Raw genomic sequence first — 18,456 nt, 5'->3', positions numbered from 1 at the left:
CAACACCTCATCTAACTCCTCAAAATAAAAACATTCCTGTGTTTATAGAAGTTTCTTAAGAAGGATAATGTTGCCTTATTTTGGCAGACAAGATCTTGACTTATAATCTTGAGCTAAAGACTTTGGCAGTATAATACCTTCATGAATTTATATAGGAAAGTGATGTGGCTTAGGTGATTTGCTGAACAGATTTTATTTTATTTATAGACACAAAGAACTGCAGGTTACAAAATAACGAAGTAGGGATGTGCAAATCATTGTACTAGTAATGTTTTATTTATGAGCTTACAAAATAGCTAATTTTAATAGGAAGAGATATTTATATACTATCTCGTTTGCTGTTGTTAGTTCTACAGACCAGCAGAAAATAATTTGTGAATTCTGTGGTGCAAAGAATTTTTTGTGCCCCCTAGCACGGCTAGATAGCTGATTTCAGCTATTTATCATTAGGGTTAGTTGTTTTGTCTTCAGATCATACCATTAAAATTATGTACATGTATATTACATTGCTTGTTATCTGAGAGCAGTTGTCTCCTTTAATCTTTCCTTTGATATGGTATCTTCAGTAGCAGTTTTCCATGTATGTGGCAGTCAATGTCTGCATTAGCCACATTATCTGGAAATCTATCTCAACAATTTTTCTGGCTCTTTCTTTTTCTTCAGAACTGGTCGTAGCAGCTGAGATGCTGACTCAGAGCTTGACAATTTATCTCAGGCCTGTTGTTTTTTGCAAAAACTGAAATTTTTGATCCAGTGTTATCAAAGCATTGGCATTAAATTAGTTCTTTTTCACACCAGTTTTCAGAAATATTTGCCAACTTTTGCAGAATAACAGAAGACTGTCCACCAGTATTAGTAGTTCTTCCACTGAACTTTTGTCTAAATATCAAGTTCTTGCGAACTTTGGGAGCTCCTCCTGCTAGCAAATCACACTGCATTATAATGGGAAAGCTAAATATCTTCACAAGGACTTCTACTGCATGATCATCTCTAGAGCAATCTGTGTATCAGTCCAGTTCTCAGTAACACCATTTTCCTTCAAGGTTCAATTTCTTGATTATTCTTGTGACTCTCATAGACATGGTACTGCCCTGCAGTTACTCTTTGAACCTTCCTTTAGCCTCAAAGAAATTTCTTCTTTCCATATCCCTCCTACCTAAAAGAATGCCTCTGATGAAGTCTCTGTAAACAATGTCAGATATTACTATCCTGTTGTGATCTTGGTATTCTTTGGAAAGTCTTTAGGCAGATAATGATTTTTTTTTTTTATCCTTTCCCCATTAGAGAGTTATTTAAACTACACCAAATTCAACTTAGTGTCATATCTCATCTCCCCTCCTCATATAAGATCTTTCTTGCAAAAGGCTCTGGAGCATTTTAGTCTGTGAAAAATTTGAAATAACCAGATTTCTGTTCCATTTTTTCAGTGTAGGTATGTAGACAGTGTTAAGTGCTCACATAGGATATTAATGTTTATTTCACTCTTCCATCATACCTTGTCAATGCAATCATCATTGAAAAGTTTATAAGCATTGTGGAAAAATGAGATAAAAGAAGTCTCTGCATGAAAATGCCTTTCATGGTAGGTCTTGCTAATCTCAATATTTAACCATCAGTCCCTACTGCCAGCATGCAAATAGGGGATATCCAACAGGTTCACTGCTTTTATGGCTTCTTTACCCATCTGTATCCTGAGGAGAGGGTGGAAGATTGTGATGTTCTGTAAGTTAATTATGGCTTTCTCCAAACTCTTCGGGCATGTATTCAAAAGTATTTCTGTGGCAACTAGTTTTTTTCTTTTAATGCTCTCTATACAACTCACTGCACAAGGTTTTACTTTTTGACTTCTTCACAGCACCAAGAGCCTTCATAAAAGTAGGAACTGTAGTGGCTGTGAAGCAGCAAACAGCTTCCCACAAAAAAAAAAAGTTCTTCTGTTCAGGGCATAGAATTTAGTGAGGCTGTTTGGACTCACTCTCTTTCAGGACTTTGCAAACCTTCAAAAGCTGCTCATTTTCAAGGAGTAGTTGCTTATGGGGCCTTTGACTGAGTTGGGAATGGCACTGGGTGTATTTTATCTTACATTCCTATACAGCACAAGGAGAAGCTTGAGTCTTGAAGGAAAGGGCATCTGTGGGCGGTGCAAAGAAATTGATATCTAAGCCAGGGTTGCAGGGTGCATGTTCAGCCATTTTACAAATGTGCACATAAATGTGAACTATAAATCTTCAATCATCGTCAACAGTTAGTAACCTGGATTTGTAAGACAAAAAAAAAAAAAAAAGAGAGAGATAAATATGTTATGTGTTGATTTCTGTTAAGTTTTATTTGTTCTATAAACCCAACCATTCAGTATTCATGTATACCCTTCATATGAAGCTATGTACCCCATAGGTAATGCTTATTAAACACCTTAGGCTTTCTAATGTGTCATGATTCTATAAAGCACGTTCTGTCCGTGCTCCTTTTGGTAGTGGTGCAGTTCCCATATTTCACTGATGCAACACATGCAGATTATCAATATTGTATGAGTTTTTATTGTTCTCATTTAAAAGTAAAATGTCCAGTTTAGTCATGAATATCTTTAATTTGAAATTGACTGTGTTATGTTTGTTAGTCCTTGGTAGTCAAATTTTACAAATACAGCTTGTTTTCATCTTAATTCCTTTTATAAAGGTGGGGTTTTTTTAGTGTTATAATGTTGGTTTTTCTTCCCTTAGATATGCTGCTTCAGTAAAAGATGGCTCCCAGTATTTTGTTCTTCTCATTGTTACAGATGGAGTTATATCTGATATGGCTCAGACAAAAGAATCCATAGTGAATGTAAGTTTTACTGAAAGTGTTGAAATTATGTTTCTAGAAATTCTTATTTTAGGCAATAAAGTGAATAGATTAATACTTCAGGCACTATTGTTGTTCCATAAGTACCCATTTTTACCAAACAGGAAAAGTTGTTTTATTCATAAAGATGAAAAGAAAGCAAAAGTTGAACTCGAGCTAATTAGATAATGTTCTGTGGTAAATTATACTCTTCTCTCTAACACTGTGTATTTGTATGATTTTCCTCATCTACTTCTTGCCTCCTCCTGTTTCCTCATGCACATCCCACCATGCACTTTTGCATAGTAAGCTCTTTTCTATCTTTCTCGTAATTGCAGACAGCTTTGATCCCCACACTTGTTAAAAACTGTCCCCAACTTTCTGATCCTGAATAGCAAGCATACCAGTCATCTGATTTCCCTCAAAACAGTCCCCTAAAACTCTCAGTTTCTTATTTCTTAGTTTCTGCATTATTTTTAGTATTTTTCTCTTCAAAACAGCCATGTGTATAGGTAATATTTTACATTATGAGCAGGTTCTATTGTGCTTTTGCCTGTGGGAAATTTCAGATGAAAGTATACACAGAAACACTCCTAGACCTGGTTGGAAAAGATCCCTACCAATAGTTTTTAACATACCACAGTGGATCTAGTTAACAGCAAAGTGGTGAGTTGAAAGCCCACGTTAAAGTAATTTAGCATCATGTCCAAGTGAGTAGTGTAGAATTAGGTGGCATAGTTTTGAAGACCCACTTTCAGTACCTCCTATAGAGATTTGATACTATTGCAATTTATGGGCTGTTCATGAAAATAATGCCCCAGCGTTCTGCTCCCTGGGGAGCAAGAGGCCCTGTGTCATAATAAGCTTGGAAATTCATTCTCTAGCCCAGCCTAGAAATTTGAAACATAATTTCTTTTAGATGAGCTGCTTTTAGGTGACAAAAAGACTCAGTGGAGCAAAAAAAAAAAAAAAAAAAAAAAAAGAGCAGCTGTTGATTCTGATTCACTCTTCAATGTAAAGTCTGTGCATAGGAGACCAGCAAGTGCAGTTGGCTGATATCTTGTAAGATTAATTCATTTGCCACTAATACATGCATATAAACCTCGTTTTCAGTAATAGGTCATTTCAAGAAATAATGACAGTTAGTCTACAATTATCTGGAAACATAATAGATGTGGTGTTAGCTTGGAATAAGTGGAAGTTTGGGAATATTTGCTGTCTTGATTTTTTATGAGGACGGCTTCATTTTTCTGCATATTTCTGGAAATGTGAGCACAGTATACCATGACAGAACTAATTACATGCTTTTCAATAGCATTTTTTTCAGTCTTAATAATATCCATAATACTAAAAAGGGCAGTGATGTCCAAGCAAGTTGATGTGTATAAAACTCAGAATATATTTCAATTTTTAACATTAATTGTGCTTTTAGGCATCTTTCTCATTACAGCATATATGTCAGACACATTCTGTTTTACCAAACTGTTTAAAGGTTATGCTGTCATTCAGGAAATGCCAACACTTAAGTTTATATGCAAAAGTTTAACTCTTTGTCTTTATGCTGTCCTTGCCACTTACTGTTTCATATTTCATTTTATCACATAATTCTGTGTCTGTGTGAGTAGAAATCTCTTTAAAGGATACTTTCTTTACAATCAAGAAATAACATTCTAGAAAACATCTAAAAACCAGAAAGTTCTGTTCTAAGAGATCAGAAGGTGTACAACTATGATTTTTTTGACCAGTGTATACTCCTGTTTAAAATGACTGTAGACATTCTGCAGTTTATCAGAATATCTCAATAAGCAACAGAATTATCAGAATTATCTCAGTAAGTTGTCAACCCTGATATTTGTTCTTTGGTTTTAGTTGATACCTTCTTCATCAGAGGCAGATTCACATTATTTCTATAAACTGATGCTACTATCAGGGCAGGAGAGTCCAATATTTAAGATAGTGTCTTTGTAATTTTAAAGATTTTACAGAGTTTATTCAGGGAAAGCCAAATACCATCTTTGAATGAAAAAGATGAAAAAATTAAAAATCTTACTACAGGCCAATTCTATATCTTTCTTATCTGTGGCATGGATGATTGACTAAAGTAAAATTTCGTTAGTGGGATAAATGTAATATACATATTGCTCAAGTAAATTATTTATTTTCTTCAAAAATTTGGCATAAGATCAACATACAAAATAGTGTCCCATAGTTGCAAGCAGCTGTGCAATATCAAGAAACACCAAAGCACATTAAAATAAATGTCAGACTGTTATTAGGTACATATTTGCAATTACTGTCAGTTTACAAAAGTTTCTAAGATAAATCTGTCCTCTTAGTTGTCATATTAGTATTAAATGCTAACAGAGTTTGTTGTCTTTAATTAGCATCCTATGTGATTCAAAGACTTTGTAATAATAATAAAAAAAAAAATTCTGTCTTCATCCAAGATGTTTTGTACCACTTAAACAGACAGTTTACACCACTCAACTTTTTAGGGGGGAAGAAAATTTTCCTTAAAACATAATTTCTGCGTGGCTTTTTTGTTCACTTTGTTCTCAGATCTCATATTATTGGTAGAGGTTATGTAATGCATTAAACCTCATTTTCTTCTTCTTTTGAAGGCTTCCAAACTTCCAATGTCCATAATTATAGTGGGGGTAGGACCAGCAGAGTTTGATGGTAAGTGTTTTAGTGTTTTTTCTAATTTTTTTAATATTTGCTTACATTTTAGTAATGTGTGGCTTTTCATACTATAATATTGGTCTTTAAAAAAACATTATATGAAGCGAGGAGTGAGTGCTGTTGGCATTTCCAGCTGGATTGATTGATTGGTAACTCAGTGTGATTACAAGCTACCATGTGGAGCTGTGTAGCCCCTCAGGCTCTCTGTTCAAGTCAGAACCAGATGGGGGCTCAGCATTTACAGTAAAGTAACTATACTCGAGAAATGTTAAATTTCTTCAACACAAATATTTAGATGCCTCGTGAAGTATCAGTTGACTGGAAATATTGATCTTACTGCAGTAATAAAATCTTGAGAAAAATAAATACATTCGAGGTGATCTGGATTAAACAGAGTTTCACTTGGTAACAGGAGTGAGCCCTACTGTGCAGCAGCATTGACAGAATATTACAGCAGGAGAGAAATTACCAGGTTATTTACATATTCTTTCTGTGATATTCTGGAACACCATTCTCTGTTGCAATAACTAAGCTGCTTCCATTATTTATATTCATTTTTAAGTATGTATCGCTACACTGTGAAGTTTAGACATTGTGTGTGTCTCAAAGTCCCAAAATCTTTCTTTTTAATTCTGGTACATCTGGTTAGGCAGTATGCCTTCTGTTGTACGTGAAATATACTTAGTACTGCTATGACAGATGTTTAGTGTTGACTAATGACTGTACCTGTTATTTTTTGTACAAATGCTCTAAATGTATGAAAAAGGGGGAAAACAATAAGACAAAAATATTTTATTTAAAATTTATTTTATTTTATTATAGGCATTATTCTTATGCTCTTTGGCAAGTGGTATATTAGCCATAATTTTAAGTATCTTATTCTGTGAAGAAATTGTCCAGGTGAACACTTACACTTCAGATGATTGTATGCCACAATCAGTGAGAAAAGACAGTTTCTATTCATAAATGCATATGATGAAAATTTGTAAACTTCATTTTTACTCCTGAGGATTCCAACATGATCCTGTGTTACTTAGCATTCTCTCACCCCTCCATTGCATTTTCCCTTTCTCCGTTTGTCTAGTCCTTGGATTTTCCCAGGCTCCCTTTCTCAGTCAGGTTATGTTCTTGGGATGTCATCCCCTTTACTCAAGCTGGGATTCGGTTTGTACTGCAGGATGCAGTTTTCTTCTTTGCAGCCACAATCCTGCCTCAGTGAGATTCACCCATTAGGTGTATGCCAAGTCTATAGTCCCTCAGTGCCCAGGAGGACAGAGGAATTACTTCCATCTACAGAAATTCCTTCTGGAATAAACAGCAGACTCCATGTCTGCTGTGAGTAATGGAGAAGTGTGTCTGCAGAAAGCTGATGTTTAGGCACTGTCTGGACATTCAGGTGCCCCTGAAGCTTCAGTTCTGCCATAGAGAGACCAAGCTGCTCCTCTTCAGATATCCCAGCCCTTGGGGGATACCAAGGGGGGGTATCTGAAGCTTGGGTGAATGACACATTTGGCAGAGCTTTACTTGAAGGATGTGACTATAACAGGTCACAACAGGAGCATTTTTGCCCAGTATTCTGTATCTGACATGGCCATGGGTAGTTTCCTAGAGAATGTTAAGAACAGACTAAGCAAATATGATACTTTCCTGAATACTATTTTTAGGTTGGAGTTTCCTAGGCAGGATTTATGTCTATTTTGGAAATCTTTTAGTGAAACTCCTTCAAATACTTGTTCAGTCTCCTAGTTTGGACACATGTACATTTTTGCAACAGCAACATCAGGCAACATGCTCCGCAGACCTACTGATTTTTTCCTTTGAACAAATATTTATTCTGTTCAGCTTGGCTCCTGATAGTGTCATTTATACTTTCCAGTTCTTGTTTCAGAAGAACCAGGTTTTTTGATGTGCTGGTTTCAGTGAATTCAGCCCAGTTCATAAACCTCTGAGCAGCTGAGGGTGCAGGGCTTAGGTTTGCAGTGTACACTAAAGGAAGGTTTGTAGAATTGGAGATCCAACATCTGAGCAATAATCTGAGATCCCAAATCCATCCATTTCAACACTGACAAGAGAGCAGGTACATCTTTCTACCTAGAACAGCTTCCAGGTATCTGGACAACAGAGCTTTCCTGTATCCTGCTCCGAAGATACAAGAAGAATTGCTCAATAAATTTAATAATTTTTTTAGCACTTCTCATACCTTAGCATTAGAAGATACTGCTTTTTCAGTGTGAATATGAGTTATTACCTCTTTGTGCTCTATCCGCTGATATCTTTGGTAACAATAGCTGCTGAAGATGAATTCTTCTCCATCTCTGAAAGTATATATATATATATATATTGCCTTACAAAACCAGATATACCTGCTGGTTTGAGAGATGAAAGGATAAAAACTTTGTCATAGTCTGTTTTCTGAAGGTGACAATAACGATAAAAGTATATTATTGTCACCATGAAAAAGTGCAAAACAGCTACAAAACATGATATATTTTCTGATGCAAATGATCTTAACAGAGTTACCTAAAAAAGAATTATTGGTTTTATTGCTCAAAAGTGTAAGTTGTCTGAACTTTTTCTCAGTAAGATGATTTTGTTGTGTACCTGAACTCATAGTTTGTTTTTTTTATTTTTTTTTTTTTTTTTAAGCTATGGAAGAACTGGATGGGGATGTAGTGAGGATTTCTTCAAGAGGAAGGTTTGCAGAAAGAGACATTGTGCAGGTGGGAGATATTCTCATAGATTTTATTGTTCCTCTTTGTTTTGAATTCTCATTTCTATTTCTATTCCTACCTTTCATTTTACCTTAGCACTGACATACTTTATCTTGAAGTGCTTATAACAAACTCAGAAATTCCCAGTGATAGCTTTAAGCCTTTTTATAACACATAGTAGTGGATCTGCATTTTTTAGGAAATGACCCCTAAGGGACAGGACAATGTTATAAAGTCTTGGTGTTACACAGCCATGGAGAAGAGTTAGCTATTGAAAATTTGGAGAAATGTGAGGTTTCTAGAAAAAAATGGTATGTGTCTAAAAATAAATCTTATATGGAAGCCGTATTTTCCTGGTAATGGCTGAATAAATTTATAAAATAGAGTATTTAAGATGGAAGGGACCTACACCTACAACAGACATCTAGTGCAACTGCCTGGCCACTTTAGTACAGGGCTGACTAAAAGTTAGAGCATGTTAATAAGGGCATTGTCCAAATGGCTCTTAAGCACTGACAGGCATCCCTAGATTCAACCCTCACCTTGGATCTGCCATTTCTTCTTCTTCCCTTATTCCTCCTATTTCTCAAACTTCATAGTGTTCACTTATTTTTCCTCTTACTTATTTCACTTATTACTCTTCCACATAGGTGGGATTTTTATATTATTTCAGCAGAATATATAGAGAGGGAGAATAACTGAGCTCATACTGCATGATAATTGAGGTCAGATAGCAGCTGATGAACTTTGGAATATGTTTATTTGTTTCCATTTATATCTGCAGGAGCTGAAACTTCAAAATGTTTAATGTTACAAATACTGATATGTGAATGTTTAAGGATTGATTGATAGCTGCTGGTGGATGTAATATTTCAATCCAAGAATGTGTTCAAAACATGTATTTGACACCTGATTTTATAGTTCAGTTTTATTAGAATACAGAATAAAGAGAGCTACATAAATATATGGAAATGAAAATGATCAGATTTTCTTTTCAATCTTCTTGCATACTACATTAAAATTCCCTCTCTATTTTTTTTAAATGGGGATCAGAAATGAGCAGAAGATGACAGAAATTAAATTACCCTTATACTCTTTACAGATATATGTTAAAGAAAGTAATGGATTCCTGAATTCTAATAGTTGAGAAAGATACTTTTTTCATTTTTGCAACATACAGAGATAACAACTGATGAGAAAGTGAGATACAAAATCTCTTAGAAGAGTAAAACATGCTGGCTTCTTAGGTCATTGTTGTCAGATAGTTTTAAAAGTAGAGATGATGTGAGACATCTGAACAGGAGATAAGAAATTGTTTGTCATTTTGTCAAAGCCTTTGTAGTGTTCCTTGGTGTCCGTATTGGGCTGAAGAGGGGCTCTGTTATTCTGTAAATGTCACTGTTTTCAATAGAGCAGTGTGTGGGGTGGACCCCAAGCTAGTACTTCTGCAAAGCCTGGGTGCCATTTGTCTTAGTTTAGAAGACAGGTGTTTGCCAGGGAAAAGCTGAAGCTTCCCTTGGAATAGAGAATGTAAATCCCTTCCCTCCAAATTATTATAATTTTGCAATTAAGGGCCTTCAGGCAAAGATTTGGGAATAGGAATAACAGTTCTTTACTAAGACTATTAGAAAATGCAAATGTAGTAAAGCAAACAATCAATCAAAAGAATCCTAGAAACACTGACAGAGTCAGAATACAACCTGACACCCTGGTCAGGGTATTGAGAGTAGTCAAAATAAATCCTCCTGGAGTAACAGATGTAGTTCTCTTGGAGTAGAGATGATCCTGTAGAAGGGTCCAATGGTGGCGAGATGGGTCCAGTCTTCCTCTGGAATCCAGTGGAAACCAGGCTGTGCTGCAGTTCTGAATCTCAGGTTTTATCCAGGTGGGAATGTTTGGCTCCTCCCCCTGGGTGGAGTATCTCACAATCATGTGGTGATCCTTGATGGCCCATTAACAGAAGATATGCCCCTGGAGTCGGGATGGGCCATGGAAGAGAGAAGGAGCATTGCTCCACCTGGTTTTAACAGCTGGGCTATTAACAGAAGTCACCTGCTCCTTCCCACCTGTAGTTAAAAGAAAAAACACCTCTTCGACTGGTTTCAACAGCTTGGGAATAGAATACATGCTTTTGGTTATATATTGCAACCCAAGACCCCATGGCAGACTTTTTAAAGCTAATTCAGGTATCTCCGGCATGCATTGCACTTCTGTTTAAATGAATTTAAATATAAGCAACATAATTTTTCTAATAACAGCAGCCCAAAAAGGTTCAAAGAGCATAAATGGATATTTCTATCATGTTATAAAGAAGATCTGTGAAAATGCTTTCTTTGAAATTCACAGCATATCAGAACTGTAATAAAACATTTATTTATTATTAATATATATTAATCAGAATGTTACCCCATGCCATATTGAATTACCTGAAGACAGTATTATTATGTGTTCTTTTTCTGTCTAAATACTAGCAAATATTTACTTTATAGACTTAACTGACTAAATAAAAAGGGATTCTGTCAAACTCTCTAAGTTTGGTTTGACGGTTGTTTCATATCTAGCAGGCTGAAACTGATTTGCCTTTAAAAAACTAACTACTCAAATATAAAAAGTTTATTTTTTGTGTTAAAATTAACTAGTGAAATTATCTAATAATTCTAACAGTATTGTGAAATATTTTGATTAAATTAGTGAAGAAAAGTTTGTTAACAGTGAGTCACTGTATGTTATATTTACTACTGACTGTGACTCAGGTCAAGGCATGCTCTTCACTATTTCCTCCTCACTAGTATGTAAACATCTTATATACTCTGTATTACATGTGTACAAATTCTTCCTCAGTTTTGTTTAATATCTGCTCTTTTCTTCTCTTTTGCTGTTTAAGACATTTTAGGAGAATATTTACTTGTAGTGACGCACATGTTGTTTCTCCTGAGAATTTTGCATATTAGTCTTTTTAATTAAACTCTTAAATCATAGATAAAGCACTTGATGTTCCATCAGTTTACCCTTGGTTTCTCTTATGCCTTTCATTCTATTCCTCTGCCATCTCCATGTTAGCTGTCCTTGTACATCTCTAGGTTTGCTTACCTGTCCATAGTTCCTCCAGCTCCTCTGACATCTCTGTAGTGAGGAGAGGTGAAAAAGAGTGAAATCAGGCTGTCTGTGTTGTATAATTGCATTTCAACAATTACACTGTTGAAATAGCCCCACTTTGCTACAGAGCAGTGGTCTGAGATTTCATGTCTGCAGCCTTAATGGGTAAGGTGATCTATTAGGATGGGACACATGTTCTTTAACTCAGACTGCATGTACTTTTTACACAAGGGAAAAAAATTAAGGAGCCTGGATTTTTTTCTTTTTTATATTCCAGTAGCACAAGATTCTCATTAAGTATTACAAAATCCAAGCCAGGCCTGGGCAGGTAACTGGTTTAGGTGTTGAACATCTGGATATCACATAACAAGTTATTTTTTGATCCAGTCCTTTTTGCTTAGCTTCTTTATGCATTTGTTAGGATCATGTTAAGAGTGTTGAGGTGGTTCATAGTTCTACTAGATATAATGCAAAATGATTGAAAAATTTAAAGTCATCCTTTCTGTTTTGTTCACTTCAGAGGTTCAAATTTTTTTTTTCACCAAGTGGCAGAGTGGAGGCAATCTGGTGGGTGCCCCAGGAGCAGGGAATGTAATTATCGATAAGAATGGCTTTCTGAGAAAAAATTACCTTCTTGCATGGAAAGGGTTGAGAGGTAACCCAAACAGATCAGTGAAGCATGTCATCAGCAATCCGAGCTAGCCCTGGCTCATGTGAAGGGGTTCACCCAAGTGAAAGTGTTACACTATTTCTATTAGGAGGCAGATCTATAAAAATTGAGATACAATGTGTATTTATAAAATATATAACATAAAATGCAAGATATGTATATGTACATTAAAACTCTGTAAGGTAACATAATCAGGTACTCTAACTCTGTAAGGTTAAACTTTCTTATTTTTATGTTGTAAGATATATTCTGTGTCTGCATAGTGGCCTGAGTGAACATCTCTTTTGTTTTGTAGTTTGTGCCATTCCGAGATTACATTGACAGAAGTGGAAACCACGTGTTAAGCATGGCAAGGCTGGCTAAGGATGTTCTGGCTGAAATCCCAGAGCAGTTTCTGTCCTACATGAGAGTCAGAGGAATAAAGCCATCACCTGCACCACCCCCCTATACACCCCCAATTCACGTGTTGCAGACTCAGATATGATTCCTCTGAAGCGTTCAGCATTTATCACAAATCTCTGGATGCAGCAGTAGCTTCCGATAACTTTTTGGAGCTGGAAAAGTTCTCTTCACATACCAAAATTCTCCTATAGTTGCATAAGCAACTGGAAAGCTTTTAAATGCTAGGAGTAAGATGTTGATGTTCTGAGACTTTTTTTTTATTCCAAACACCCTACTTTTTTGATGTATTTATTGGAGGGGGGAAAGCACAAGTCAGGTTTTCAACTTAGAAGATTGGGTCCTCTCTGAATACTGTGTGTATATAAATGTATAGGAATGCTATTATTCTGTATCAATGTTTACATGTTACTATTTTTAAATTTCAGTACTTTTATAACTATTCTTAAGAAAAAAGTTTGGAATATTGACTCACATGTCTTCTCGCTTGCAATAGTTTGTCACAAGATAACAAGAGAAGCAATATCTCTTTGAATGTTTGTCCAGGCAAATACAAATGAAAGCTAAGAAAAGGACAAATATATTTATGCGTTTTAAAGTAACTGAAGTGCTTCAATCAGTGCTCAGTAATCCATTCATCTCATGTATTGAAAATTTCAACTGCTGAATGTAAATAACATAATTGCATATGATTTAGAACTAACTCCAGACTCTGAGGGGGAGGTATGTGTATTTTTTCAGAGATTCTCCAATTTCTAAGTTTATCTAAGTTTACAGTTTTTTAAGCTAACTACTGAAACAAATTAGAGTACTTACTTGCTATAATTGATTAAAGAAAATTACCTCAATCCAGAACTATCAGAGTATTCTAGTTGACTCACTGAGATTGTTAAATCATATCATGCATTCCTTAAAGCAGTGGAAATTTTGCATCAGAATTGTCTTTTGAAGTGATTACAGCATATGTTTTATAATGGACCATTTTAAACTTCAAAAATTTAAAGTATTATCTTTTTTTTGTCTAGATTGTCCATTCAAAGGGATGCTGACTCTTAATATTTGGGTTTAATATTGTCATTTAATCACATTTCCATTCAGGATGCATGAATAATAAAGTTAATTAACTGGCTTAAAAATTGCACAACTATGTTGCTTTGTGCAAAATTTTGCATACGGAACTACCCTAAAAAATTTATTATATGCCTGTTCGTATATAATTATAAAATGGTTTTGCATGTATATTTTGTACAAAATACACAGTTTTGTGAGTTTGTGTCAGATACATTTTATTTAGAACTAATGGCCTTAAATTTCACAAAACTCCTGAAATGATTGTGAATTGCCTTCAAATACTGTTTAAACTGAACATTTTAAATTTTTTGTGTCACAGTTGTAATTGTCTTGTATACGTAACTTTTTTCTTTGCATATGACAGGTTTACTAATTCTGTTTCTTACTACTGTATGTTGTAATGTACAGTATAAAACTAAGGTGCATTTTTTAAGCATGAGAAGTTTTTTGCCAGAAAGCATATCTTCAATATTAATGGCATATAACTATGTAAATGCAGAATCTTCCGTTTTAAAATATATTTAACTTCCTTTAACTATTTCATGTGGGAAATTACATTTTCCAAATAATTATTCTGTAAACAAAAAAATCTTTTTTTGGTAAAAAAAAAAATCTTGTTTTATTTTTATTTTGGAACAGTTTTTACATAAATATGGACTTTAATTTTCTCACCAAAATATGTATTTCTTAGTGGATAGATGTTGCATGAGTGAAATTTGATACTTGGCAACTACAAGTTTTGATGAAAGTGCATCATAAAAAGTAAGTTCAAATCTACTATATGGTGGTGTTGTTCTCCTTGCATCTTTTATACTTATTTTTTGCACGGACAGTGTTGGCACTTTTGAAAAAACTGAAGTTATACTATGTTTCTGTTGTTTCATTTGATTGGGCAAATCTTTATGCAGTTTTTGTATTGGTTCCCCCTGGGCCATGTGTGGGCCATGTTCTCAACATATCACTGGAAGGCCAGAAAACAAACTTACTCAGCTGAGAATAATTAATTAGCTCTCATTTAGCCAGTACCTTTTATTAGTTCAAAGATTAGTCTCAAAACTAATCTAGTAGTTCATTTAACAAGTGAAAGAACTTTTAAAGAAAGGTATTACTTCTTCAAAGTTATTTTGTCTATCCAGCCTAAGTGCCAGCCAATTCTATTCCACAGTGTTGGGTTTTTTTCTTCTGTTTGGTATTGGGTGCTAAATAAAACATATTTAATGTAAAGAAATAGTTGTAATAAGTGGACTGAGAATTCTAGTGGAAAAGGGTTCTTTCCAGACCTGTGAGATTCCCTCTCTATATGCTTGACACCTTGAATCTGTAATGTGAGAATCATTATGTAGACTCACATATTAACTCTCATTCCAGTTTTGGGATGAGAGTTAATGCTTGGAGCTTGAATTTCTCCAGAAGATCACCTACAGACGTTTTCACTCCTGGCTTTATTCTCAAAAATAATGGAACACAAAATTCTTATTCCTTCCCAAAGGAATGCTAGCTGCTATCAAAACTTACTAACTTGCCATGCCTGAAGAGTAGCAGAGAGTATTTATATTTATGAAGGCTAAAATGTGACATGTTATGTGATAAATTTGTTTTCCTGAGAGAAACTGTTGGCCTTGACAAAAGCTCTTTTCCACTGGTAATTTACTCCATCTTGGAGTAAATTATTTTCTTTGTAATATGTGCAGAAAATTTTCTGGTGGGGTAAACTGTACAAATGTTCCTACGAATGAGAGGGGGACACTGGTTTAGGAGTCTAATTCAAGAGTGACTCCTAGGTTTTATTCAGACTACTGAGGAATTGTGTGCTAATCTGGAAGAGATTGGTTTGATCTTGGTTACAAATTAAAATTTTGTAACTCTAGGCAAAGATGGAAAGCTATACAGTAGAATTTACATGGACTTCAAGTCCGTCAGTGATCTACAGAAAGAGTTTGTTGTGTGGTTCCACAGGAAGGTGTCTGTTGGAGATGGAGAGGATTCAGGAAGGTGGTATTCTCTGAAAATTTGCATTTTGGGAGGCTGGAAATTCTCACCTAAGTAGGAGCAGATGAAATTCACTCCAGGATACTGAAATTCAGCCATAAAATAGCTGAAACAAATAGAATGATAAATTATTTACCATCTTTAAGAACTAATAAAAGGACACATAATGAGAAGTTACACCAATGCAATGGAAAGCCTGGGAGCATAGTAAGAGGCCATTATACTTGTGGCAGAAGTTCTTTAAACAGAAAAATCGACAAGGGTAGAAAGAATATGTAGCAATGTGTAAATGTAAAAGCAAGATATATGTAAAAAACAAAACAAACAAACAAACAAACAAAACTAAGAAGATTTTTTGACTTCTAAAGCCTAATGAAACCCCTACTAGAAAGGGAAGGAAAATCAAATCAATTATTTAACAAAAGGATGAGCATTTAATCCATTAGGGAAAACCTAAATACTCTTTTTTTTTTTTTCTTCAAGCTTCATAGAACAGGGATAATCGTTGAATTAAATAGCCAATTAAAAACAAATAAATGTAGACTAAGGTTTACCTCTACCAATAAAAATTTGCTACTACTGCACAGTTTTGAAACAATTTTCTTTAAAAGCAATATAATGAGCTTGAGGATAAAAAAGCAACAGCTGCTTTAACAAGACATTTTAAAAGCAAAGCAGAAGAGTATCGTCCTTGTTTGAAGTGTTGTGAAGTACTATAAGCTGGTTAGATTGTTCAGAAAAATGCTATCAGTCTTCCATCATCAAACTCAAGAAATAGAACAATTGCTGTTCCACAGGGACCTGTCTTGCTTTTGGTATTATTCAGTCATTTCCATTGATGAAGCAATATACAAAATTGTGCTATTAAATTATTGGATTATATCAATTGGAGATAGTTTAATCACTTACAAAAATGGAATTAAAAGTTGAAATTATTTTTATGAATTAGAAAAATTACCTGAAAGGGGAGCAAATTCAATCAGGGCAAATAGGGAAGGGTACTGGAGTGACAAAAACTTCCTGCACAGTTACAGCACTTTTTGGCTGTGCAGCAATTCTTTAAAACAGAATCTGAGGTTGTAGTGGATCACAAAACAGATATTGAGTGGAAGATGTCATAAGTAAAACCATTGAATAATGGCCAGCTGAGGTAATCCACCCACTTGTGCTCAAAATAATAAGCCCTTGGCTCATGTACTAGGTCCCGTTTTGAGACTTCAGAGATCATGTGGACCAGCTGGGAAGACTCTCAGAGGATTTCCAGAACAATTCTGGCAAATGATCAGGGAGGATTTCTGTGAGGTTGCCCTCCCTACCAGAGGTCATCTCTAACTGTCTGAGTGAACTACCAGAGCAAAGGTCATGTGTGAGACCAGGGCCAGCCCTGCTGAATGAATGTGTGGGGGGAAGCAGGTGGATGCCATCGCAGCAGAAATATTTTCAGGACAGACTGTGTCCATTCCTGTTGTTGGGTTGCTGTTTCATACTGCTCATCTTTTTCATGTGAAGCATCCTCTACTTTTAAAGTGGCTTATAGCACTTGTACACATTTTCTGCAGCACTCTCTGGTGGATTTTTGCTTCTTTGCCACTGAGCTGGTAGGGTATGATTTCAGGCGTTCTTTCCAGCCAGCATTATGCATTGCTCTGAGTGTGCAAGTGACTGTAGATGACTGGTATTTTCAAGTTGGCCATCTAAAGAAAGGGTGTAGAGTACTTCAGTTTGGAGCATATGTCTACAGCCAAACACTTGACAATATTAAATTTCATGATTGGAATTTTTATTTGATGTTTTTATTTTGTAAAACATCAAGGCATTGAAGTGACTATTCTTACAGATATCCCATCCTGCAGGAGTGCAAGTGCTGTGAGACACCAATGATCATGCAGTTTGGATCTTGGAGTAGTGCATGCCACAGGTGGTGGAAGAACCTTCCCAAGCCACAGCAGGCTGTGCCTGTGCACTGAGCAATTCCATCACTTCTGCACTGCTTTGTTTGCCAGGGAGCAAAAATTCTGCCCAGCCTTGAGAGGAACAAGATTGCCATAATGACTGAAGGGCCTGTGTGTCCCTGTGCCACAGGCTGCTCTGTGGTTTGCTTTGCTTCAGGCTGATCATGAAATCAAAGCAATTGACTGGATGTGCAGAGTGATTAGCACTGAATGCTGTGTTTTAAATTGAGTGGGCCATCAGGACACAATCACCAGCCAGAGGGAATTCAAGGGGAAGAAAATTGTCTCTTTTCCATGAGCAAAGGGCTACTGCAGACTGTGGAGAAGATTAAATATTTCCACTGGTACAGGCAGAAAGGCCCTGAAAGTACAAGAGTGACCAGGAGGCCTTGGTGGATGGCTTTCTGTGAGCAGGAGGGAATGGAAAATATCAATAGGTAGTCAGACCTGGAGGAAAGGAAGAGAGTCCAGCAGGAGTCTCTCATAGCTGTTTCTGGCAAATGTTGTCATTATTGCAGTAAACAAAGGAGTTACAGGCTGCATTTTTAAAGTGAATAAAAGTACTAGCTCACCAGGAATGCAGGCTGGGAGGCCAGAATAAATAAATAATGGTTTTGATGAATTGGAGGGAAGGTCAGGGGGGAAAAATGGTGGAAAATACTACATTTGAGAGGGAAATAAATAAGCACAAATGGAATGAAAATAAAAGATACCTTTATAAGCAGCAGTTTGGGACTTAATAATCTGTGAATTACAGCTGGGTTGCAAATATAATATGAATCAAATTGTGATACTGCTGCATAAAAAGCAAAGATCACCCTGGAAGATGCTGACAGCGGTTGTGTTCATATAGCAAGGGAGAGAATCATTTCTCCAGGCTAAGCTGTGCTGAAGCCTGAGCTTGGCACTGTCTGGTCCATGGGACCACACTTGAGGGACAACACAGCCAATTTTGAAAGAGTCCATGAGAGAAAAGCAGCAGATGGTTTCTAACTTGTGAGGAAAATATTAAAGCACTTGGGTGTGTTTCGTATGCAGATTACCAGGAGTGTGGTAACTGTGTCTG

At 35.8% G+C, this 18,456-nt stretch overlaps 1 protein-coding gene across 1 annotated transcript in view; it reads left to right on the top strand.

Annotated features, from left to right (window-relative positions):
• CPNE8 (copine 8) overlaps positions 1-15,095 on the top strand; it is a 74,989-nt gene extending 59,894 nt beyond the window's left edge. Inside the window, exons 17-20 of the mRNA XM_083859033.1 lie at positions 2,721-2,823; positions 5,442-5,499; positions 8,149-8,222; positions 12,275-15,095. Of these exons, the coding sequence (XP_083715159.1) occupies positions 2,721-2,823; positions 5,442-5,499; positions 8,149-8,222; positions 12,275-12,463 (424 nt within the window). The 3' untranslated portion in view covers positions 12,464-15,095. The remainder of the gene's footprint in view (positions 1-2,720; positions 2,824-5,441; positions 5,500-8,148; positions 8,223-12,274) is intronic.
• Positions 15,096-18,456: the final 3,361 nt, after the last annotated feature.

The sequence above is a fragment of the Zosterops lateralis genome (assembly GCF_965231275.1).
Source record: "Zosterops lateralis genome assembly, chromosome: 4".
In the NCBI taxonomy this organism is placed as follows: Eukaryota; Metazoa; Chordata; class Aves; order Passeriformes; family Zosteropidae; genus Zosterops; species Zosterops lateralis.
Note: the sequence above shows the minus strand (reverse complement) of the source record. Positions and strands in the feature narration are given on the sequence as shown.